This window comes from Amblyomma maculatum, chromosome 8 (assembly GCF_055883805.1).
Source record: "Amblyomma maculatum isolate TAMU_Amacu chromosome 8, ASM5588380v1, whole genome shotgun sequence".
Classification (NCBI taxonomy): domain Eukaryota; kingdom Metazoa; phylum Arthropoda; class Arachnida; order Ixodida; family Ixodidae; genus Amblyomma; species Amblyomma maculatum.
In genome coordinates this window covers 41,929,803-41,956,618 of record NC_139351.1, presented here as the reverse complement: position 1 = coordinate 41,956,618, position 26,816 = coordinate 41,929,803, and the positions used below count along the sequence as shown (strand labels likewise).

Genomic DNA, 26,816 nt, shown 5'->3' with positions numbered 1-26,816 from the left:
ATATGCTTCATATCAACGTTTATTCTATCTTTCAAGTTTATTGACACAAAAAATGTAAGCAAACTCCTGAACCGCAATTCTTCACCTTGATGTGTGGCGTATTCTCGTTTTGTATTTCGCACTGGTAATCTTTCTATTTATAAGTAAATATGCTTCATATCAACGTTTATTCTATCTTTCAAGTTTATTGACACAAAATTCTAAGCAAACTCCTGAACCGCAATTCTTCACCTTGATGTGTGGCGTATTCTCGTTTTGTACTTCGCACTGGTAATCTTTCTATTTATAAGTAAATATGCTTCATATCAAAGTTTATTCTATCTTTCAAGTTTATTGACACAAAAAATGTAAGCAAACTCCTGAACCGCAATTCTTCACCTTGGTATGTGGCGTATTCTCGTTTTGTACTTCGCACTGGTAATCTTTCTATTTATAAGTAAATATGCTTCATATCAACGTTTATTCTATCTTTCAAGTTTATTGACACAAAATTCTAAGCAAACTCCTGAACCGCAATTCTTCACCTTGATGTGTGGCGTATTCTCGTTTTGTACTTCGCACTGGTAATCTTTCTATTTATAAGTAAATATGCTTCATATAAACGTTTTTTCTATCTTTCAAGTTTATTGACACAAAAATGTAAGCAAACTCCTGAACCGCAATTCTTCACCTTGATATGTGGCGTATTCTCGTTTTGTACTTCGCACTGGTAATCTTTCTATTTATAAGTAAATATGCTTCATATCAACGTTTATTCTATCTTTCAAGTTTATTGACACAAAAATGTCAGCAAACTCCTGAACCGCAATTCTTCACCTTGATATGTGGCGTATTCTCGTTTTGTACTTCGCACTGGTAATCTTTCTATTTATAAGCAAATATGCTTCATATCAACGTTTATTCTATCTTTCAAGTTTATTGACACAACAATGTAAGCAAACTCCTGAACAGCAATTCTTCACCTTGATATGTGGCATATTCTCGTTTTGTACTTCGCACTAGTAATCTTTCTATTTATAAGTAAATATGCTTCATATCAACGTTTATTCTATCTTTCAAGTTTATTGACACAAAAATGTAAGCAAACTCCTGAACCGCAATTCTTCACCTTGATATGTGGCGTATTCTCGTTTTGTACTTCGCGCTGGTAATCTTTCTATTTATAAGTAAATATGCTTCATATCAACGTTTATTCTATCTTTCAAGTTTATTGACACAAAAATGTAAGCAAACTCCTGAACCGCAATTCTTCACCTTGATATGTGGCTTATTCTCGTTTTGTACTTCGCACTGGTAACCTTTCTATTTATAAGTAAATATGCTTCATATCAACGCTTATTCTATCTTTCAAGTTTATTGACACAAAAATGTAAGCTAACTCCTGAACCGCAATTCTTCACTTTGATATGTGGCGTATTCTCGTTTTGTACTTCGCACTGGTAATCTTTCTATTTATAAGTAAATATGCTTCATATCGACGTTTATTCTATCTTTCAAGTTTATTGACACAAAAATGTAAGCAAACTCCTGAACCGCAATTCTTCACCTTGATATGTGGCGTATTCTCGTTTTGTACTTCGCACTGGTAATCTTTCTATTTATAAGTAAATATGCTTCATATCAACGTTTATTCTATCTTTCAAGTTTATTGACACAAAAATGTAAGCAAACTCCTGAACCGCAATTCTCCACCTTGATATGTGGCGTATTCTCGTTTTGTACTTCGCACTGGTAATCTTTCTATTTATATTATTAGGTTTTTTTATTCACCACCTTACACGTGAACATGCAGTTACCTCATCATACTTTCAGCAGGTTTGGAACTGCAAAAATGAAATAGGACCTGCAGGTTGAAACGGGCAAGTAAAAATTCTGGTCTGTAAACTTTGAACCATAATAATCCGAAGTATTTATCACCATATTTTACTATATGAAGGAGCTCTGAACAAGGGTAAAATGAGGGGAAACAAACGTTCCGACAAGTCGACTTGTCTTCGTCTGGGCAGCGCGAGCATCACTGACAGGGGTTTAAATACAGTTTTACTTCCGAAGAAGAAACGCTGAAGCGGGTGAGATTGTGTGAAAAGAAAGTAGGGCAAGGAGTGACAAAAATTAAAAAAATGGTCCTTCAGTATGTATATCTCAGCCTGGAACCGGTTTTATACCGTTTTTTATATTTTCTCGCCCCTTGACCTACTTTCTTCTAATCCCTCTTCCCTCTCCTCGAAATACTTTCTTCTCACAGAATATTCCCCTTCCAGCTTTTCTTCTTTGGAAGCAACAGCGTATTTAAACCCCTGCCAGTGATGATCGCTCTACCCAGACGAAAACAAGTCTAGTTGTCGAAACGCTAGCTCGACCTTCGAAGCGAGGCTTCCCCCCTCTACCCTTCTGCAGTGGTTTCTATTACCGTTAAGTCATCTTCTTCCTCTACTTCTACCTGGACCATGCTGCCGCGCGGTCCATTTAACTTTATCTGCGGAATAGCAGAGGAATGGGGCTTAGGTCCAATCACCTTAATAGTGACCATTCCTCCTCTTCTAGAGTGGTTTAAATTGCTTATAGTTATTATAGAGGTATCGGGAACCTGCACTACCTAGACAGTGCTGCAATTATGACACAACGCGAATAAAAGTGCTGCTGTTGGCCGCTTGGTTCGCAATAAACGACCGACCTTATTCTGCAGCATTATAGATACGCGGGTGGCAGACAACATTCTTGTCCAGATGCTCTCCGCGTAGCCCAGTATTATAAGGCGCCATGCAGGGCTTCGGCAGTGCGTGAAAACTGATCCCTGCAAGCGTATCCAAGTGGCGTGAAAACGCCTTACGGGAACGCCTATAAAGTGTATGCTCTTCTTGCTAGGCTGTGCGTTACGACACGATGATCGATGCTGCAATTTTCATTGCATGTTCCCTATACAGGTGTTAATATTTATTGGGGTGCAAGATGGGGTTCAGAGACGATTTTTCGAGAGGTTCATGCAGTGTTGGTTGCTCAGGAGCTGCAGAGACGACCAGCAGTCAAACAGCACAGCTACAGGCTCAGGGGAGTATGGTGGGGCCGATGAACTATGCCACCAGGTTCACACTCGCCAGCTATGCAGCATTTGTTCTAGAAGGAAATTAAAACCGGCAGCACGTGGACACCTCCAGCTGAGGTATTGCAAGGGCCGCTACTACCTGACCCGCAAATGGCAGCATCGCATCATCCATGAAGAGGAAGGTTCAGTATTTCCAATCTCCCAAGAAGGCCGAGGGCAGCAGTGAGTGTGCGGCGCTGGATGTGCTATCGAGGCCCGTGATAACCTGCAATGAAGGACATTTAGGTGGAGAGAGTATTGAGCATCTTGACACTGATCACGTTATTTTCTAGCACGCAGCTGACAGTTTCCCATCATGGAGCTGTAGCTGCGCGCACTATCGCAGGGAAGGCAGCGGTATCTGGGGCGAGGCTAAGACGGTCAACGAGCGTCCGTCTCCTCTGGAGGAGCAAAACACGCAGGTATTATACGAAAACCTCCGCCATGGTTGCAAGGATGTGTGAGGTCTGCAGTGCTTTTAGGAGTCGGCAAATCCATCGCATATAGACTGCATCCAGTTGGTGACGCGCGTGGGCCGAAGGAAGACGACGGTGAAGACAACTACTGATGTAGCCGTTTCTCCGGAGTGTTGGATGTCACAGGCGGCTGTTCAGCTATCGCCTCGACTAGGAGGCGTTGAACAGGTCCGCTATCGTAGTGACATGGAGTAGAGGGTCGGCATGAGTCCAGATGTGTCGTTTGTCATTTTAAAGATCAAGGTGCCCCTCCCGCGGCGTTCATGGTAGTAGGGTTCACATATCTGCAGCGAAGCAGGGAGCTCCGCAATGGCTAAAAATTATGGCCTCGGTTTGAATTACCAAGGTGTCAACCCCTTAGTGTAAAGGAAATTTTGAACGCTTTTGAGGCCCGTTGCATAGTCCGCCTGAATGAAATAATGCGCCTGTTTACGTCATGCGTCGGGGTAACGCCGGAAGCTACGATGCTTCTAGCTCTCTTTTTCCTCACACCTCTACTGCCAAATCTTCGTGATTGACTAAGCATGAAATCAAGAAATTATTAACGACCGCCGCTTAATGGAAGCGGACCACGTGCAGCAAGCCGCATGCCCGAAACAGGTGAGCGGCGCTTTTTCATGTTGCCAGGGGGCGCTCGGAGCGAAAGACGTTGAAGTGGCGCTCGGAGAAAAAGGACGAAGTGAATCGGCTCCGGACTAGAAGGACTTACCAAAAGCTTGGACAGTGTAATTCCACCTGCACCGGTTCTGATAACCTAGCCCTAGTCGCCAATATCGCGACAAATCTGGTGGAGGTCAGGTCTGATGTCCCGTACCCCTCCGCTAAGCAGGAGTGCTGATCATGTATTCGAGGAAACGCCTGTTCACCGCACCAGCCGCCGGCAACGAGGCCTACCACCTGCGTTTTCCCCATCGGCTATGACTACCGGCAGCCACGACGTCGTCGCAATGCCTGGAGCAGCCCCTACTTACGTGACATTTCAGAACCCCCGCGTCCCAAAGACCTTTCACGGGGACACCTATGAAGACGTCGACGACTGGTTGCAGCACTACGAAAGGGTAGCTACCTTCAACCTCTGGGATGACGCCGCCCGGCTTCGCAACGTCTACTTCAGCCTTGAAGATGGCGCTCGGACATGGTTCGAGAACCATGAAGACCAGCTGTCTTCCTGGAGTGAGTTCAAGCGTCATCTTGCGGCTGCATACGGTAGCTCAGATCGCCGCGAACGGGCCGAACGCACTCTCTAATCTCGTGTTCAAATGCCTAACGAAACCGTCGCTGCATATATCGAAGACATGACACGTCTCTTCAAGCGGGCAGACCCTACAATGTCCGAGGACAAAAAGCTGCGCTACGTCATGCTTGGCGTTAAAGAGCAGCTTTTTGCTGGCCTGGTGCGCAGCCCACCGAAAACTGTCGCAGAATTCCTTGCAGAAACATCCACGAGAGAAAAAGTGCTTCAGCAGCGAGCTTCGGCACAGAATCGTACCGTCCACGCCACCTCCGTCTCTGCGGAGTTACAATCGCATGGCATGAACGCATCGGCGCTACGTGAGCTCGTACGTTCGATTGCGCGCGACGAACTCAGACTGCTGTATGGCGCACATCAACCAGCTTCTACCTCCATTGCGAGCGTTGTCCGCGACGAAGTGCAGCAAGCGCACCGGCCTCCGTTTCCAAGCGGTGAACCTCATCCTGCTCCTCCTCTTACGCCACCTGAGTGCCAGCGTCCCACATACGCCGAGGTGCTACAATACTCGCCACCCCAGTCGCCGACCCTCATTCCTGCTAACGTAGCTGCACCAACAACACCGGCCCCCGTGATCCAGTACGTAACGGATTCCCGACAGTCTAGACGGAAAGCAGACGAGTGGCGTACCCCCGACCGACGGCCTTTATGCTTTCACTGCGGCGAACCGGGTCATGTCTATCGGCGCTGTCCCTACAGTCGACTGGGCCTCGAAGGTTTTTCCGCTGATTCTCCGCGGCCCCGCTACGGCGAACGGCTCCGAGCCGTTGAAGATTTCCTCAATGACCAACGCCGTGGTGTTCCGTCTCGTCTGCGGCAATCTCGATCACCGTCGCCCAGGGCTCGCCCTTCGCCATCTGCTGCGAGGTCCTCATGGGCAGCGCAGGGTCGATTGCCCAGCCCCCAGCGGGAAAACTGAAACCAGCGACCTTCGGGGGTAGGTTTGCTGGACATCGCTGCGCGGGAGACCCCCCATCGACGCGGACACGGAAACTCTACGAATCGACACTGGAAAAGTCCGCGGTTGCCGATTATAATGCTACCTCGACGCCATCACGACGCACCCGTAACAATGACGAATTGTCGGTGAAACAGACGACTCAACAATGCACCCGCAACAACGACAAATTGCCGGTGGAACAGATGACGCGACAACGCACCCGCAACGAAGACGAATTGCTGGTGGAACGGACACCGCAACAACGCGCCTGCAACAACGACGAATTGCAGGTGAAGCATACCGCGTACACCGACGCAGAGCACTTAAACACTCAGAAGCCTGATATTCGCGAGAAGCTGTCGTCACCGCCTTAGCGCCAGGACTCCGTGATAAGGAGCGAGTGAGTGAGTGAGTGAACTTTATTAATTGCACGTGGATCTTATTCTTCGCCTCTTCAATCGAGGCTGACGAGCGGTTGGCTCCCCTAGTCCAGGGCACCACTGGCTTTCGCCAGTTTGCGAGTTCTTGTGACCAGGTAGAGCTGAGCCTCCGGGTCAGCGCTGGCCAGCAAAGGCCCGACTGTCTCTCATTTGGGTTTTCAATTTTTTGTAGTTGATGTGAGCTGCATTCCCATGTTATGTGGTACAGGGTAAGGGTCTTCCCGCACCACGGGCACTCGTGTCTGAATGTCGTGGGATGCATCATGTGTAATATGTGCAAATTATTAAGGTGCCCGTCTGTAGCCGCCTCAGATCTATGGCCTCCTCGTTGCTGAGCTTTTTATGCCGCTCCGGATATACTTTCTGCAAGCCTCTGTAGTGTTGTAGTATTGTGGTGTAGTCAGGGTCAAGCGGAATCAGGTCCTCTGTCCCGAGACTGTTGGCCGCACGTTAGGTTGCATGTCCTCGTGCTACCCTGTCTGCGTACAAATTCCCCGTGATCCCTGCATACCCCGGAATCCACACTAGTGTTTGAGTGTATTGTTTTGTTGGCTCGCTTGTGGAAGAAAGGATTTGGTGCGCTACCTTAGATAATTTACCCCGTTGGAAATTTCTGCATGCGGATTGAGAGTCTGACAGTATCATCAGACTCTCTCCCGTTTCTCTTCCTTGCCTAATGGCCAGTGCGATAGCCACTTCCTCTGCCTCCGTGACTGTACAGTTTTGGATCGAGGCGCTAACTACCTCCCGGCCTTCGCAGTCTGTGACCGTGGCTATCGCCCTCTTTGCGTTGGTTTCGTATAAGGCTGCGTCGGTGAACCTTGACGTGTCTTGTTGGCCGAATGTTTTTTCATAATACTCTGCCCTTGCCTGCCTTCTTCCCGGGTGTAGGCGGGGGTCCATGTTTCTTGGTATGGGCCGAACTCGGTACCAATTTCTCACTTCCCGCGATACCTCTCTTGTCTTGTTATAAGCCTGTAGGTGTGTGCTATATCCCAGTCTTTCCAACACCCGTCTTCCTGTTCTCGTTTGTAGAAGTCTGTTTAGCTGTGACCTGATTTGCAGCGAGTATCCTGCACCAGAATAGGTGCAGGATAGTGGCGGCCTCATGTCGTGCAGATCGAACCAATGACGCTGCAGAACCCGAACTGTCCAGCTCGACACCAAGGACGCACATCGACAAAGTGGTGGTGAGTACATGCCCTTTCAATGGCAGCTGTATTGTGGCTCGTAAATGTCTGCGTCCACCCATCTGTTCGTGATAAATTATTTAAAATGTTTTTAACCCCAATCACTGTCATCGGTTACCTCTGCATGAAATTTATTACCTTTTCGTTAAAGACCGTGCGCGCTTCTTGGTTCGTAGTACGCGCTGTGTATTATTGTGCAGAAGCGTCCTTGGCCTCATCTAGAACAGAAAATAGAGTACGAGACCTTTGTTCTTTTTGTTATAAATTCAAACGTCTCTTATATTGATACTGCTCCATATACCCTTCTGAGAGTCGGCGCAATAAGGTCCTCGTTAAGAGGCCGTGCATTCAATCGACTGAACATTTAAATTGCAATTGCTAGTCTGCCTTGGATAAATGCTCCAACCCATACGCTGGCATGGCACACTGCTGCGGCCAATTTCGTCGTGCACTACTCCAGAGCAAGGGTTGTCACCTTCTCTATAGCTGATGCTCCTATAATTTTCTATATATCTGCATTTATCAGAGATGCTTACTTCGTAGCAATCTAATAGACGACAAGTCAAATCATAAAGTTCACAAAATAATAACCAGATTTATTACAAGAGCTTTAGGTTGCAACAGCAGTTTTTCAATATACTTAAATGGCACGGATAACTATGACGTAGAGAAGCGACTTTTCTGCGGAACACATTCTTCTCGCAGGATGTGCAACCCAAATTAGAACTACCACATTGAAAACGACGAATTATTTTGTTACAGGTGTTCACCGTTTCTACGCTTGGTTTGGTTCTGAATAGAAATTATACTCCACCATGTATTCTCACTTGCCATGAAGATATTTGCTACTAGACTTTTCTATATTTCTGCATTATCATTGATGCTTACTTCGTAGCTATCTAATAGACAGCGAGTCAAATAAAAAAGTTCGCAAAATATTAACCAGCTTTATTCCAAGAGTTTTAGGTTGCAGCAGCAGTTTTTCAATATGCTCTAATGGCCACGGAGCACCGAACATGCGAAGGCAGTGCTAGAAACACCTGCTCTAACTAGCACTTAGAGCGTGTTACTTTGGACAAGTGTGGTAAATAAAGTGCGCCGATTGCATACTGTGCTGTAGAAGGATGGCTTGAAATTTTATAAATGGAGTTGTCTCACTTGCACGGAACAATTTGAAGTTGTTTGCACAAGTGCGCTGAAAAAGTCCTCAACGCCTCTGCAGTGGTTTGGGGCCTAACAAAGTTAAAGAAGAACCATCTAAAAAAAGTGCGAGTAGAGCTAGGAATAACAATGACCTTTTGCTAAAAGTATAGGTTGGCACCTATGATTTTAGTAATGTGTGATTGCAGTGAACATCTCCGTGTATTCTTTTGTTCAGACAAGCAAATGTACGAAATTTAAGAGGAACGTGGACATTTATTCGCTGTTATTGTCTACTTGCTTTATTTCGCACATTAAACAATCTTTCAAGTAACATTAATTCTCTAGCTCACGACTGTTATAACAGAGGCCCGTGCACAACATCTGCCTGCGCCGCCAAAGTGCCTTATCGACCTCGTTTGGACTAACACGTGAATTACGTTAGCACGTTTCTCTTCAAGATCATATTTCACAACCACATGTTACGCATGAGCCCAGGAAATTGATCTTCACCATTCTCCTGAGTACACACTGTACTCTCCAGCTTTACTTCGCCATGTTCCTGCTTTTCCTTCCTACACCGCGCTCTTGACTTTGGCCACGTGACAGAAAAATAACGACGCGCATGGGATGTGCTAGATGGCTGGTGATCAACTCTGCAGTGACTGGTGGGCAGGCTGCGTCAAGACACAAGAGAGGCATGCCACCTATAGTTTCTCCTTTTAGATGGGAAGATGACATCAGAATCGACCCTTCCCGTGTTGTTTGGATCCCAAATTTAGGCCGTATAATTCCTAATCCAAGGGAAATGTTCGTAAGCCTATTAAGAACCGGGGCTTTATATTTTGCCAGCAAGAGCATTCCACGTTGTGACAGCTTAAAATAATATGCTAATGAGCATGTATAAAACTAAGGACACGAATTGCATGTCCCCAAACAGGATCTGCAAGGGGCATGCCAACGCAGGCTGTTATATTCTATTTCATACGAAAACAATATTCTTCGATGCAAAAACAAACCACAACATAACACGACCGCTTCGCTAAACGAATTGTGGCATTGAGTTCGCAAGTAATCACATTATTCATTGCGCCTAAGTTTTCTAACTCACGTCATATGTAACATATTGTCCCAACATTTTCAAAAAAATCATCACCTTTAGCTGAAGCAATCACTCGATGTCGCAATTTGTTACCAACAAAATGTCAATTAACGGGATCTGTCTCTTATATGTTCCTGCAGAATATTAAGGGCTATTACTAAAAATGCTAAGATGACCAAACTTCAGTGCCTATAGAAAATATTTATAAGACATGTGGCAAGCATTGGTTATATCTCCTAAAGACAAGCTGCATTCAGGAAGTACAACTTCTGTTATTTTTCAATCTCTCTCACTCATTTTATTTTTCCTCTGAAGGGGACAACAAAATTCTGAGATATTGATATGCTTTTTAAAATTTAACTTCATTACAGCGCGCATGCTCGATGCTTCGAGCCTATTTCAGGGTTCTGCGCACTAATTACAACTTGTGGATAATGTGGTATAATTTTTCACATATTCTAAATAAATACCGAATGTCACACCATTCGACATTAACAGACGTCCGATCGGTTAGCTGGATCAATAAGGACGCGTAGAATGTTCCAGGTTTTGGAAACGCCGAGTTTGCCCCGGAGATTATCGCATAGGGTACGCCAGTTTTGATGAGATAGAGTAGTTGCGTAATAGGCCGCCCGTCGGGTGAGGTCGGCGATCCGTTGCTTAAGCTTGCAATTAAGCTTTTGCGTTTTCCAGCGCCTTTTTAGGGCGCGGCAGGCCTCCTACAGGTGAATTAGGTGGGGGTCAAAAGCCGGAGTCTCATTAGATGTGCGGAGAGTTTTGGTGTGCTTCTCGACCTGTGCGAGTTGGTCAGATACCCATTCGTCGATATCTGATATATGTTCCGTGTGAGTAGTAGACATAGCCTCGCGCCATTTGTCCCATCTAACAATGTTGGCAGTACCTAAAGACCGACTGCACTTTTTACTTACTATAGCGGTAGATAGAATACAATGGTCACTGCAGTGTTTCATTTAGGTTTGTCCAAGAGGGATTACGACAATTTTTTACATAGGTGAAATCGGGACAGGTGTCCAGAGAGACGCTGTTGCCCATTCGTGTGAGGAGAAGGGGGGGGGGGGGGCGAAGGGTCCGTAAAAACATAAAAAACGAGTTGTCTCAGACGCGCGATCTCCTCGAACCTTTCAATCGCTATAACAATTGTTTTGTCACGACGTCGAGGGCTCACCACATGCCCGTCGCCAAACGCAGTATTCTGGATGGTGCAACATATGCCATTCGACAAATGCCATTCTGGGTTTTCTTTAAAGAGAAAGAGACGATACAGGAACAAGTGCGTGAAATGCTAAACGGCTCACAAGAGCGATGTGACGGGCTAAGATGGTATTGCATATCAGTGTAAGAGCAACGCACTATAACGAGACGCACAAGAAAGGAGACACACACATGGGCGCTGTGTGTCTGTGTCTTCTTTCTTGCGTGGCTCGTAATACTGCGCTGCTCCTATACTGATATGCTAAACGGCGGCGTCATCCAGCCTTTCAACGTCCCATGGTCTGCACTTGTGCTGGCGAAAAAAGACGGGTCGCTTTCGTTCTGCGTAGATTACCGGCGATTGAAGTCGAAGAGCGTGACCGGTAGATTTTGTCGAACCGGATAGCTTTTAAGAGCTTAAGGTGATGCCGTTTGGCTTATATACCGCCCCTGCAACACTCAAACGAGTCACGGGCACTGTAATCGCGGACTGAAGCGGCAGACATTTCTTGTTTTTTTTTTTTTTCATGCACCTTCGCCAACCAACCTGTGCACCTGGACGTGGTTATAAACCAGTCTTATACTGAAGTTATCAAAGGGACGGTTCACGTGCGAATTAGTTTCTTGGGCATATCATCAGCTACGTATACGTGAAGCCAGAGCCTCTGAAAACAGTGGCAATAGCGTCGTTCCCACCCCCGTCGGACAAAAAGAATGTGAAAAGATTTCTTGGTTTGTGCGCCTACTGCAGACGTTTCGTCCAGAACTTTGCCTAGATCGCCGTGCCCCAGATCACTTTAAAAGAGACCGTCGCCTTTTACTGGATCGAGGAGTCAGAGTAAGCTTTCAGCCAGCTAAAACAAGCCCTTCAAACACCACATATCCTAGACCTCTTCGATCAAGCTACCAACACTGACCTCCTCACCAAGGCCAGAAACACAGGACTGGGAGCAGTACTTTTGCATTCGCAGGATGGCGCTGAGCGAGTTATTGCGTATGCTAGCCAAGCAACTTGGAAGGCCGAGTGTAGTTACTTCCGTATTAAAAAGGAGTGTATAGTTGTCATCTCGGCAACAGCCAAGTTCCAGCCTTATCTCTATGGCCGCCATTTCCGTGCATTCACTCTACACCAGTGATATGCTGGCTGTACACCACCAAGGACTATCCGGGGCGGTCTGCTCGACGGAACCTTTGACTGCAGTATGACATAACTATCGTGTATGAATCCGACTAAACGCATCACGACGCTGACTCCTTGTATCTTGCCCCCAAGAAACGATGACGCAGACAGATTTGTTGCGGTATTAAACACAGCAGATATGGCGATCGACGGAAGCATAAGCCACTGCTTGTTCAGCTGATGGCGAACCTCGAAAAAGACAAAGATGCGGTACCTCGTATTCTCCTGCGTGTCCTACCCACTTTTAGAATTGTGAATGACGCCCTTTACAAACAGAAGCCGGGCAGCAACCAGAAATCGTGTATTCTTGATATGCCGGAAGGTCTTCGGAGGGCGATCACGGAAGTTTGCGATGACGATCCTGCAGCTGGTCCCCTTTGGTTTTCGACTGACACTTTCACGGATTCGGAAAGCGTTTTATTGGCCGAACGTTGAAGTATGTGCGTAGGAACGCAACAAATTATTGCAAGTTCCAACGGCGGAAGACTCCACCCACACGTCCGACGGGCCTTCTTCAGCCAGTCAAAACGCCAGGTGCCCCGTTTCACACAATCGGAATGAACTTTCTGGGCCCATTTCCCACGTCCCAGTCGAGCAACAAAACATCATATCGACAGACTGCGCCCAGTTCCATCTTTGACAGCTGCGGAGGCAGCCAAATTTTTCATTGAGTGTATTTTCTGGAGGCAAAGGCACACCCACAGTTTTGATCACAGACCAGGGTATCTAATTGCTGGCAGAGCTTGTACAAGAGATTCTGCGTCTAAGTTGTACGAGCCATCGTCGAACTACTCCGTATCACATGCAAACCAATGGGCTTACGGAGAGGCTTAACAATACTATGGCCGATTTGATCGCCATGTACGTGGACAGCGATCATCGAAACGGGGACGAGGTGTTACGTTATGTTATGTTCGCTTTTAATACTGCAGTCCAGGAGACGACATGTTTGTCAGAGCTTCAGCTGGTACTTCGTAGAAAAGTGACTACAATGTTCGATGCTACGCTGCCGCACGAGATGCGTGACGGCGTAGTTGATGATCAGCGACTAGTATTCGCGGGGAGGCGCGACCACTGGCACGACTCAAAATTCAGCACCTGCAACGTACCGACACTCATCGCTACAACCTCCGGAGTCACATCGTTGATTTTCGAACTGGTGATAAGGTCTGGGGTTGGATACATGTTCGCCATCGGGGTGTCTCGGAAGAACGTACTAAGCGCTAGTTCGTACCCCAAAAAATTATTCGTCGCATCGGTTACCTCATCTACGAGGTGCTTCCTAGCTGAAGACGGCCATCAACGCACTTTTCTTTATGTCCTGAAGTTGCTCACGAAGTCCGGCTTAAGCCCTATTACGTGTGATCCTAGAGGAGAACTTTGTTGTTTTTTCCACTACAGTTTTTATTGCAAAGCAACACATGCACACACTATGCCTGCTTGCGCGGGTACTTTTTTTCCTTGAGCGTAGGACCGGGTCGATTCTTTTTCAGAAGGGAGGCAGTGTAGCGCCAGAAGAATACGAAGCGCGATCTCTTCGACAAGGACGGTGATGCTGCTGTTAATTGCACGCGTGCTGGCTCCACTTGTGTTGCGCTGGATCCTCCCGTCGGCCTGTTGATCTGATGTATGTGCTGCCATACTGTCCCTGTGGGTCAGGATGTGACAATTTTATTGCAAGTAGTCTTTTCGGAGCCCTTTAACAACGTCTTTTCATTTAAGGATTGTTTTGTATTTTTAGGTGGTTTGCAGGAAAGGAAGAAACAGTCTCTCTCGCTTTTAGCAGGATTGCTTCACGTATTTAGGCCAAGGTGATTACCACCGATACAGGTGTGTCCAAGCTTATTAGGATACTCATATTACATCCAGATTAGTTAAGCTTTGAGATTAAAAGCCAGAAGACAGTCAGAAACTTATTTGGTTCTCTTCTGCGCTCCACTTTCTCAACTTCGTTCACGCGAGCACCACGCTCCCTCCTCAGCGAACATTCAACAGGCTTTTGCACTGGTAGCATGTTAGCTTTACCATAGGTTTTGAAAATCCTACCAATAGATGATGAAATAGCTGTAGTATTTGTCAAAGAGGCGTAACTATTCTAAAGCATAAGGTAACTACAACATTGGTCATCTTCGGCCACCAGTCGGCAATAGAAATGTTTGTGCACATCTTCGGCGGTTTCCGCAGGTCACAGGTCAAATATTCATCGCTTTAAAACTTGCCTCTGATATATTCTATACATTCTGCATTTCAAATGGCTTGTTTGTGCGATTGATGCCAGTTTTTGTGCGTGGCCTAAGGGAGCAAATGTCAAGTTTCTCTTTTCAGTTCTGCACAGTGAGAAAAATAAATCATGCGTTGCGGCCTGCTGAGAATAAAGGAAAGTAAGCTGAAACCGAATATTTGGATGTAAAGTGCACTCGTAGACGAAGACACGCGTTTCAACCACCGTTTTAGATATGCAGCACGGGCAAAATACTTCGTCTTTTTCGCATTATGCCCGGTGAGCTGTCCCAAATGGGTTTGTTAGGCAATGACAATGGTAATGTGAGGGAATGCATTTATATATATTAATATGCGTATCCTCAGCCTCTGAATACCACTCTCTGAATGTTTTCTGTATATGCGGGATGAGCAGCACTGGGGCAGACACTGCTTAACTATATATGACGTGTTGAAAAAAAACGCAAGATTTGCTCAGGTACGCATCCGTTACCTACGAGGCTTCCCGAGGTTTCAATGCTGAGCAAGCGGCGTCGAATGTCTTGTGCTGCTTATGACTTCAGTAGCAACTGTGCTAGCGCCATGTCTTTGCACCTTGCGGCGGCAAATCCACATACAGCTACATTACCGGCCGTGCAAAATCAAATATGCTGGCAAGCAACATGCAAAAAGATTTCTTTCTCGCAATCGCTTTAAGACATTATTTCCGGTCCATTTTGTCTTTCTCTAATAAGTGTTCTGGTCATATTCCGGCCATGCGTTCGGTGAGGGGGGTACAGAGATTTAAGGCCCTCACTATATATTTATTTGTTTATTTGCATTCATTCTTCTGATACTTCAGACCTTTTTCGTCCAAGCAGGAAGGGCAAAAGTCAAATACAAGAAAAGGTTATTTTTCATTCTAATAACAGCCAGTTAAATAAATACACACATGTTTTGAAAATCACGAAGGAAGATTAAAATACTTCGGGTACATCTTCGTCAAAAATAAGTGGCAAGAAGTCACTTTCATAGGTTAAAAATGTTCTACATAACCTGTTTGTAATTATCACAAGTAGAACCATCCTCGCGTAGTGACTTTTATTCCCAGATTGTTTTTTGAAACAAAAAGAGGTGAGAATTTGCTTTTGCAAAGATGAGGAGTCGAGATATAATTTGTGTCGCGTTTTTCGTGCTGACGATGGTGTAACATAAGGCGTTGCCGAGATGCCAAACTTTCTCCGAAGCAAGCAGTGCAAAATTTATAACATTGCTACCTTTCTTCTGATTCAGAGTGGTTCTATTTGGTTAGCTTTCATTATCCCAGACGGAGAGCCGGGGTTTCTATATTTATTGCAGATGTAGCGCACAGCACGCCTTACAACGTTTTCTACCGGTGAAATTAATTTTCGTGCGAGAATCCCACACCACGGTGACGTACTCGAGTTTCAGCCTAACAATGAATTCATTAGCTAATGTTTTCACATTGCTTGGTGGTCCCATTAAAATGTGTCCTAAACACCCCAGCTTTCTCACTGTTATGTGACTGTACTAACTTCAACTATCTCTCTTTCATAACTTTTATATCCACTCATCCCCTTCCCCCAGTGCAGGGTAGCAAATCGGTTGCTTTTACTGGTTAACTTCCCTGCCTTTCCTCCTCATCTTCCTCTTGCTCATTGTAGATTAGGGTATATGAGAACTGTGGTCGCTCCAGGTATGTTGCTCATTAATCATTACGCCTAAATATTTGTATTTGGTGGCCTGATTTACAGATGAATAGTTTACAGTGTAGTTAAACATTTCAGGCGCATGGTACAAATCCCTAGAGTGCTTACACAAGACGGAAAAATATAAAATCTTTCCCAGGAAAGCACTGCCCTTTAAGCGTAGTAGTCTATTTAGTTGGCCGAAGCAAGATCACTGTATCCTACAGCATGTGAGGAATTTGCGCCGAAAACACTGCTTGCTGCACAGAAATGTTTCGTGCTATAATATGCAGGGGCCTTTATTAATGAAGTAGAATATAAAGTCCAATCATGAAGACACGGCATCGTCGGCTGTAGGGTTTTGTATACTTACCACCACCTGTGGTTAGAAGGCGACAAATTGGGGAGGTGGTGATTTCCTTAACACATGCACGGAAGAGGAGGCAGGCACCGAAGGTACCCGCCATTGGCAAAGCCCAAAAATGAATTTGAAAATGAAAACTGACCAATCTTGTTTCATCATAAAACAAATCACTAAGGGCGAAATTTTAGAACCTCCCTAAGTAAGTGATGTTGCATTGAGAGCAGCGCGCCTTCCTTAGATCAATATTTAAATACGTGAGATATATGAAGTGCTTCGTGCAGTTGGTTTAGTCGGATAGAAAAAATTGCGAAAGGAGGGCGCGTCGCTCCTCAGGCAACCTCACTCAGGTAAGGAGACTCCTATAACTTGGCCTAAGAATTGTACGAAAATATTTGAAATAATGAACAATGACACAGGAAATATTACAGCCGAGTCAGCTAGAAGGAGCTTATTTATTCGAAACATGCCGAAAATCTTCTACCTTATCCTTTGTTAAATCATCCCAGAGAAAGGATTCAAACGTTATACATAACTAGAGTAAGCGAAAATGTGTTCTGCATATAGATTACACGAAACCGATGTCGCACTCATGCGGAGACCTAGATACGCCATTGTCAGAGAGAAAGGCTAGTTAAACAATAAGTTCCAGAGCATTGTTTACAGGATTTCGTGGTTGATTGCGAGCATGAGTGTAGTGCAGCTGTGAAACGGATAATGCAATAAAAACGTTGCAGCACAAGAAAGATGTCAACAATAAGCCTATTGATACGAACGCTCTGGCACAACATGCTACCCCCAAGGGAAACAAGTCGACGGCGATGACGTGAAGATAATCAAAATTAAAACACTGAGAGGAGCAGCCTTTATCCAGAATCCTCTATGTGAGTTTATTTATTAAATACATTTATTGCTCTTGATAGTCAGAGCAGGATTGCATGCATTTTTGCTTAAATTAATGCTTTCTTGCATTTCGCAATGCCATGGTGACACAAAACTACCGTTCCATAACCCAGATGGCTATGGAACGAAAAATGGTAGGGGTAACATTAAGAGATAGGAAGCGGGCACAGTGGGTCAGAGAAATAACTCAAGTAACCGACATTCTAGTGGACATTAAGAAGAAGAAATGGGCACGGGCAGGACATGTAAGGCGAAGAGAGGATAACCGATGGTCACTTAGGGTAACAAACTGAATTACAAGGGAAGGAAAGCGTAGCAGGGGGCGGCAGAATGTTAGATGGGCGGATGACGTCAAGAAGTTCGCAGGGGTCAAGTGGATGCAGCTAGCGCAGAACCGGGTTAAGTGGAGAAATATGGGAGAGGCCTTCGCCCTGCAGTGGGTATAGTCAGGATGATGATGATGATGATGATGATGATGATGATGATGATGATGATGATGATGATGATGATGATGATGATGATGATGATGATGATGATGCATTAAGACATGAGAAGATGCGCACAATCAACAAAATGAGAAAAAGTCGGAATTGAAAGGCGATGGCGAAGAAAAATATGTTAAAGAAATAATTACAGCAATAAAGATTAGTGTCCTGCCGATACAAAATGTTCGTGGAAGTCCATGTCAATTACTTCATACCATTCGGCGATTCACTTGGCCATGTTTCAGGAAAGGAAGAAAAGCGTTGGGTGTTAGTTTTAACCTGCGACATTTTAATTGTCGCGCTGTGCTTCCTTGCCTTTGTCACAAAGCCGGAATCCACCTTCAATAATCTCCTGGCTTGTATATCCTGTAATTAAATGTATATACGTAAGCTTCATACCATTTTTCTCACTGTCAATAAGTTTCACTTAGCGGGGCGTAAACGCGTTTATGAAATTATTTTTCATTCATGATAGCCTTTGCACAATGAATTAAGGCTACAGTACCAAACGTATGCAGACATGGTCAAATTAAACATAAGACTCTTTTAAATTTTAACATTTGTCCCGCTTGGTCTAATTTAAATCGAAGCAGTGCTACGTTCGCGCTGCCATTGAACTTTTATGCACTTTTTCTCTAACAAGCAATATTTCTCCACTTTCTAAAGGAAAGAGCGGGATTGCAATTGCCAGAAATATACCAGTTCCTTTGCTCATGTCCGCATTCGTGCTCCACAAGCTCCAACTATCATTAAATAATGTGGTTTGTAGTAATATAATTACCGCGATATATGTGCGTAAAGTTGGCGACATGACATATCATCTTTCATTGAAGCATTCATTGCTTAAATTCCAAGTACAATGGATCAAATATACACGAAACTTCACGAACAGCCTGAAACGAGAAATGAGACTTGATAGGCGTCACCATAGAGCAGGATATTGCTCCGGTTCATCGTCGCTTCAGGTACAGATGAAAACGGTAAAATAAATACACCATGGGCCTTACCTGCCTATATCGGCCTACGGTGGTAGCCAGCAGGAATCTCGAAGCGTGCGTCGAAGCAAGATCCAATAAAGGGTCTATTTATCTCCGGGAAGCAGCGACAAGCGGGTTTGCACGACCATCCTTGTAGAATATGGCACTGCACCGGTACGACACCAAGGAGGTAAGATTCTCAAAAGTAACAGCCGCATGATTAAATAGGAAGTAAAATGAACCTATAGTAACAAAGAGTGGGGAAGAAAGGAAAGACCGGGTATTAATAGCGTTTAGGTCGCCTCGTTTAGGAAATCGCTGACGAATGGATAGCGGAGGCACATGGACATAGTTGACTACACCTTGCAAGATTAAACGGTCTTCTGTTCTTTTATGCCACGTATGGATCCTAAGAAAAAGTTGCTCACTGACGCCACTGTACGTGTTGCTCGCTCTTCTCTAAGCAATGTGACGTCACATATCTTGTCCACCAAGCGGAGCTCCAGGCGTGCCTTGTCGTACATTCAACTGACGTCACACTCGCTTGAAAACACTTGACTTATAGATCCAGGCATAGGCATGATGTCATCATCCGACGTCACTTGGGGTTCTGTGATGTGACTATCAAATACATGTAGGTTGCCACCCAGAACAAAAAATGCAGATCTTACTCTTTTCGTTAATTTTGTCTAATTTCTGTCAAAATCACTAAGGCTAAATAAAGATAGTATATTTTGACCCTCTGCATATTCATCCGCCCTAACTTCCGTCCTTCAAAAATCCTTTTCCCACACAGAGCTAATACCTCCCAGCTATGGCATGACGCCGGTTATTGACAAACCTCCGAAGCTTTTCATAGATGTCTGCGTTCTCGACGCGCTTACACCGGTTCTTCAGCGTTTCCAACAGGATAATTGTATTTGGTTTTCAGATTTTCAACCTCTAGGCAGACAATTAGCAATTATATATGCGTTTTGGAAGAGGCTAAAGTATTTTTCAACACGAGAAACTACTTGTCAGCACATGATCAAGGAGACACATCTAAGGGAACTTGGGGAGGCAGTTAAGCTTCATTTCATAAGGGATAGAGGAAGGAGCTCTATTAGTGCCCCGTTGGTCATGTGCGTGCTTCAAAGAATTAACCCATCAAAATTTTATTCAAATTCTTCTACGAGGCATGATACCATTTTATTCGCTGGTTCATAGGGTGTGACCGCCCAAAGCGACCGGGAGACGCCTGGTGGATAACTAAAAATAGATCCACCTGAAGTTCATTCAGTACCGAAGTTCAGTACTCGGCCGCCTCCATAAAACAAAATTAGCCACCGTCACAGGCGTGGAAAGTTCCGTGTCCTCTGATTAAGAAATCGAGTACCCTAACACCAGATCCAACGCGGCGAACTTTATTGGCTGTAAGTTGCTACAGTGACGACACTGATACCTCTGTAACACGGTAGTTTCCATCATTATGGAATCTTATGGGATCAGGAAAAAAGTTGCCTTATCTTTGGTTAACGCTAGTTGAAATGCGAAAGCAACGGCTGCATGGCTACGCTCGGAGCCAAATGAAGAGTCGGATGCATAAGTGTCCTCGTCTTTAGATCATTAGCAGGCTCTGCAACCATTATTTTTACAGAAAACAAATATGAAAGCAAATAAGAGTAGTACAATGCTTAGAGGAATTTCCTGAAGGGGATAGGAGCTGCAATAAAGTACTAATCACGTATTTACATTCCCTTAAGCGCTTTGTTACATCCCCCTCCCCCCTACGTGTGGGATCGCCGGTAAGGCTGCAGCAGGTGCAAAACCATTAATCGCAGCGAAGGACAGTTCGGCTTTATACGCGCTACAATATTGGCTCCGCTCCCAGCGGCGTACCAAAAGCGTCGCTTTTGCCACGTATCTTCGTGTGTGTGTTTGTGTGTGTGCGAATGCCTGTAGAAGCTCGGCGTTCGTGGGTAAAAGTTGTAGCCCCCCTGCTACGATGATGCGTTGGCCAATACAAGTGTCCCTCTCGACATCTTCCATCTTTCCCTCTGGACTGAGAGGGTATTTAGGCAGCGGTTCATTTTCAGCTCAAGCGATTCGCCATAGAGATACTTTTTGTGTTAATGGGACACTAATGGCCGCCCAATCTTAGGTGATACGATAACAAAAGCCAATGATAGTACATTTCCTGCCGTTGTTTCTTGTCCGACATTAAAAGACCTATTTATTTAAGAGATTTTGAGATTAAAATATAAGGAAAAATGTTCTCAATGCTGCGATTCCAAGTACCTTCCTCATCTTCGCAATTGGCTGAAATGACGCAATCTGTCACGTATTGCGGAATCCGTGATTACTGGCTCACAGCGCGTGGTGGGCTCTAGCAGCAGCCTAAATTAATGCTGCCACAGATCACAGCCGTCGTTTCTTTAGTGCCAGCCATAGTTCCCGTTCCTGGGAAAGACAACGATGCTTTCGCGGCTGGCAATGGCCAGCACGTTTGCCTGCAAGTGTTGTGGTAGTAGTCAGCAGTACCGGCAATGCACTGCACCGCTAACCAGCAGCAGTGAGGTGACAGGTTGGGCTTCTAACCGGCGCGCGGGACTTAGCGGTATTAAGCGTCTTATGAGCTGCGTTAAGACTAAGAGCCATAGACGACCGCCATGCTGACCACATGAAACGATGCCAATAAATCTTGCCTTCTTAAGTAACAAAAATGTCAGATTAAACAATACCAAAGCAACTGGGGACCCTCACCTGTAATATTACGGGACTGCGCTGAAAAGTGCTTAAGAGAGAAAGTGGCGAAAGGCACGTTGCAGGAGTTTTCACCAACTGCGTTGTCAATGTCTTCCCCTATTGTGATCATCGTCAATATTGGTTCAATCATGGTTATAAACAGAAAGTATTGTCGTTGTCATTTCTACTATTATTATCAATATCACTGACAGTATCGTAGTTGGCATTGGTACTACTACCCTAACGCTAGAAAAGGAGAATTATGTTCGGATTTTCAGGAGCCCAGGAGCCACACGGTTTGAGCGCTGGAAGCGCAGGGGTAATGGTTAGAGTCCCGATATAGAACATTTTTAACTATCTTCACTATCGGTACTACCATGATTTTAAAATAAATTCGCCGTCACTCATAATTACTATCATCATTATCACTATAACTGACTCCGCCGTCGTTGTCAACATTATTATTATCTTCCCGCTAGACAAACAGAATCGCGATCGATTTTCATGCACCGGCGATTGCCTAGTGATTTACAGAGAATCGGAGAACGGTGGGTACAGATTTGACTCAAATGCCATTTCCTGCGAACATTTCCTCGGCAATACCGCATGCCAAGAGCCTATCAAGGCTCTCGCCTTACAACCATCTTTCATTGAAGTTAGTCTATTTATGGAAAGCTGATTTCTGATCTCAGCTTCCTATCTCAATATCGAGCCCGAGACAGCACTGCTGGAAAATTTTTTCCTGATGTGCACTCTTGTCACACCGCAAACGCCGCCTACAAATCAGTGCGCGGGTGTCATCTGCAAACTACCACCTTCCTGAAAAAGCTAGAAGCCTGAGAAATCAATGGTGGTGGCTTCAGATCTACCAACAGTGCTTTATTTAAACCGTGAAGTGTTGGTTGGCATAAAAAGCGACAAGTGATGTAGCTTCTTCATGGGTAAAATAGAAAAATTCTATACGAAATCTTATCTTATTTTGTTGCAGTATGATGGCAAGTTGGGAAAGTTGGTTTTGTTCATCTTGAGTAAATATATAGCACGAACAGACACGATGGACGTGTTGTGTACCTCGTCGTCCATCGCCTCTGTTCGCGCTGTATACTTCCGCAAGATGAATGTGTTATCCCCTTGGGTGGTTTGCACCGGCAGATAGCAATTACAAGGGTGTTCTCATAGCCAGCGAGTTACTTTCAAAATCTACGAAACAAGCAGTACTTTTCCTCCGAACACCAAATCAATTTGCGTCGCATAATTGTTATCGTGAAGGGCTAATAGCCCATGTCAGAAAAAGTTTATACTGGCCTCGTCTTCTGCACACACAGTTTAAAACCTGGCATCCTAGAGTAATCCCTACATTGTGTCTGAAACGACCAGCAGGCTTTTGGCGGTTGGAAATTTGGAGGCGACAAGCACTGCAACCCCTCCAACCCACATTTAAGCTTCACAGTTTGGAAACGTCATGAGAATCCTTCTATCAGGTGAGATGGAAAGGTAGATAATAGTCAGTTGTGCACAATCGCCTGTGCCAGTGCATCTACAAACTAAGTTTATATAAATGAAACAAATACATAAAATTAGAAATGAGCGACGTTGCTGCGGGACTTGTCCATTTCTCTTTGGTTCATGTTTTAGGCACAGCAACTCTGATTGGTCGGCGGGCTTTGTGAGGTCCGTGAAAGAGCCGCGATCTTAGTTTGGTTTGGTTTGTGGGGTTTGACGTCTCAAAGCGACTAAGGCTATAAGAGACGCCGTAGAGGAGGACCCCGGAAATTTCGACCACCTGGGGATCTTTAACGTGCACTAACATCGCGCACCACACGGGCGCCTTGCTTTCCGCCTCCATCGAAAAGCGGCATAGCTTCTTTTATATGAAGGAATGAGATGGGTATCGAACAAATTTGGACTCATGAAATCTGGCCGCCCAGAAATAGCTTGAATATGCCTCGAGCAGGCGGCAGAAGCGTACCCAGTTCTAGTTTGAGGTATATTATGGCCATATTGACCTGAGAATCATCACCTCATAAAAGCCCTCAATGGCTGTTGGACCTACCTTATAATCTTAGTCACGTCAAAGATGTTTGCTACAGCATGTTGATTGAGAAACGAGCATAATGTTCCTCCTAATTTTTCGCATAGCTAATAGCTTATCATATAGCAATCTTTAAAAAAGCTTTGATCACGAGTAGGTGTAGCTTGACTGTAATAGCTTGTCTGTGAATCTTTTACTTCAATTGCAATATTCCATTTAATGACCGTAAATATATGCCACCCTTGTATAGAAGCATGAAAAGCAGGATTTGACGTACAAAATCTATGCAGTCTCTGTGTAGTGCGTATCTTGGACCTGGGCCAGGCTTTGCACTGAAATGGAAAAGGAGTAATTCTAATTAGCTCGCCATTAGGCACCTAAAATAAGGAAATCATCATTTTTAAGACAGATGCAATTCGTATGTCATGATATCATCTTTGTCCAAAATGCCGTACAGTAATACTACTTTTGTGTGAAACATCGGCGACGCTTCTCATTTATTCATCTTAGCAAGACCCGTAGATGCAGTGACTACCGCCGTGTTTTATTCTAATATTGTAGGAAGCGTAAGCAACTAATCTCATCTTACGTCACAATCAATTTTACTGTATCTGCATAGCAAAAAAAAATATTAACTGGGAGAGTTCAGTTGCATATTTAAATGGATGACATTGTAGCGTAGGCGACCACCCGAGGATGTTGTCTTCTAAGGGTAAACTGTACAGTCACCATTTTAGTCATTGGTATAGCGTGAATATTAAGTAGTTCGCTCTGCCTGAACCGGTACTTTAACCCACAACATACTGCAACGCTTATGGCGCAACCAGTTGCCTGGCTTGCTGCCAACGTTGCTGCTTGCTAGGCAATTGGCCAGCTTTTTAGTTTTTCTTTTTTTTTTTTTTTGCAGGAATCAGATCACTGGGAACGGGATTCAACTTACACAAGTGCAAGCGTGACTAAAACTAAAGAGAAGGCTGGTGTGGTCTTGAACGTCCCGCCGACGGAAGTGTTCATCTTGCTGCTGCCGCGCTGCATTGGTCGCCGTAGCTCGTCACCGAGTACACGCTAACGCCACTCTTCCTCACTTATTGTTTTGTCTATGTCGTCATCAGAGGGTACAACGGTTCACTTAGGAAATCAGTAAAAGCGACAACAAAAGCCACGAAACGCTAAAATATTAGTTTCGCCTAGCAAAATAATTCAGTTTTATTCTTAGGTGCTCCTAAGGCCCGCAGCCATTGTGTACAGCACAATCCCAGACTATGATGAGCACAAATGTTGTGCATTTGTATCACATTTTAGCAAAGAAATCGACCTGTAGCATGTATTTCTATTGTTTTATGATGTTTACTGTTTAATAATTAGGAGCTAATTTAACTGCAACACGAGTTTCTTCCTGTGCTCCTCGGCACAGCCGAGACTATATGAGAGTATTTATCTGTAAAACATCAACATTGTTATACAAATAAACATTTACCAGGGAGAGAATTCACTGTTTAGTATCTGCCCATCATAATTGGTTCTACGGAAATCGACTTTCCAAAAATTCGGCTTTCCGATGAATTGACCTGAAAAAACTATAGCAGTTGTTTCCCGATTTTTTAGAATATCACAGTTCTCCCTCCTTTCTCTGATTAAGCAGATACATAGATTGCAATTGTACATTTATTCCACATGCGACAAACCCAGCTTTTGAAAAAGACTGCACAGTTGTGTCATAGTGGTAGTGTGCAATATTTATAAGTCCCTGTCTTTGAAGTCAGCTGAGATTATGCACAATAGTCACAGTTGTACTACTTGCACGAGGAAGCAATAATTCAATTGAGGCAAAAAGTGAGTTATATAGAGACATCATAATATTGCTGGGTAAGAAGTAGTTGCTTCTATGCATAATGCCAACTACTAACGCAAGTCTCGAAGAAATGATTTTTATGTGCTTTTCATGAAACATTTTATCCATAAGGATCAATGCTAATGTTTTAAATTCACACATAATATCTATCTCAAAGTCATTTTGCTTTAGGTTTGTCTCCGAGCAGCTCACTGAATGCATTGACATTTTGCTGACTTGAGAAACAGGCCAGCAAGTGGGCGCCTTGAACAGTACCCAAGCATTTCACTTGCATTTTGAACGTATCCGAGAAAACAAGAATGTCGTCGAGATATGCCAGGCATATAGTGAACTAGAATATTATCCTAGTGGCGCGACCGGGGATGCCTGGCCGTGCTCTTTGGCGTAGAAGGCACCAGATGGTGCCACCGCAACATTTTCTAGCGGCGTTGTTGGTGCTGCTTCGGGAGCTCGCGCGTGTTTCTCCATGTCGTTGCCCGTTGTGGTGCACTTATACACCTTTAATAAAGAAACTGCATGCCGCTGGCTTCAAACAGCTTCAGTGTAACTATCTACATCTTTATTTTTTCTTACCTCGCCTTTTTAAGCAGTTCGGCAATGATGAAAAATCCCGTCATACCATGTCGTCTGCTACCGATACAGGGCGATGTGAAATGTTTGTTTTGCTGGCGGATGTCAGTTATTTACATGCACATCTCGGGCTAAATTTGTTTACCTGCGATTATGGTGAACTACACCTGTGATTCATCTGTAAGTGCGCTCTACTTATGCGCACTTTCTTCTTCTGAAGCGGTTCAGGGGCCTCAGAAACCAATTTGATTCTCAAAATTTTACCCACTATCGAAAATATTCCCATCCCAATTGCCGGCAAGTCTCTGCAGCGTGTGCAGATGTTGCCAGGTTGACAATACACGGGAGGCGGGCGTTTTATTGTTTATTGTCAAATGCAAGGAATTTGAAAATAAACATTGAACCGAGACTTTGTTTCATGGGAGGCAGATTATTGTTGTAACCAGCTGAAATTTGGTTACATGGAAATTTCACGCACAGGAACAAGGAAACAAGGCTGGGCTTCTAGTCACTCAAACAAGGTGCTTTGCAGATCTAAGTGCACCGACTCATTTTCAGGTACTTAGAAGCTTGGCGCTTCCTGTTGTTGCTGCTATTGATACTCTTCATGAAAAAGTGAAGGCGGATTGTTAAGTAAAAGGCAGTGAGCTCAGCTGCCACATTTTCACAGTGGTCAGGACAGCCAAGTCTTAGCTCTGTTTTTGCCTTAACTACTTCCACAACATCAAGGATACTGTCTGCATGTAGTTCTAGGAGGCTAAAACATGTCGTGAAGGCATTTTCCAGGTCAGATACAAATTTGTAAAGGGGGCCAGCGGGATACAGAAGACCACCGTTGTCTTTAATGCGAGTGAACTGGGCTAGGTTTAAATTCACAGCCGCTTCTTTGGTGATTAGAAGCAAATTCAGGCAGCTTTCGCAGCCAGTATTCAGAACACATTTTCTGGCTACATAACCAGTTATATAGAAAATTAGCCGGCTGTCACTTGATGC

The 26,816-nt window shown here is 44.6% G+C and overlaps 1 protein-coding gene across 2 annotated transcripts; it reads left to right on the top strand.

The window, feature by feature from the left end:
* The first annotated feature begins 1,294 nt into the window (after positions 1–1,294).
* Positions 1,295–25,775, top strand: LOC146181042 (uncharacterized). 2 transcript variants are annotated; one of them, XM_084576234.1, is made up of 3 exons: positions 1,295–7,377; positions 17,018–17,164; positions 24,309–25,775. In XM_084576234.1, exon 1 carries the CDS (start codon positions 4,818–4,820, stop codon positions 5,724–5,726), a length of 909 nt encoding a protein of 302 aa, XP_084432360.1. In that variant the 5' UTR covers positions 1,295–4,817; the 3' UTR covers positions 5,727–7,377; positions 17,018–17,164; positions 24,309–25,775. The 2 variants fall into 2 exon arrangements, with proteins under 2 accessions (XP_084432360.1, XP_084432361.1); XM_084576235.1 differs by lacking the exon at positions 17,018–17,164.
* The last annotated feature ends 1,041 nt before the right edge of the window (positions 25,776–26,816 follow it).

Excerpts from the sequence above, each read along its gene's own strand:
- LOC146181042 (XM_084576235.1), top strand. The coding sequence starts at position 4,818 with ATGCCTAACGAAACCGTCGCTGCATATATCGAAGACATGACACGTCTC.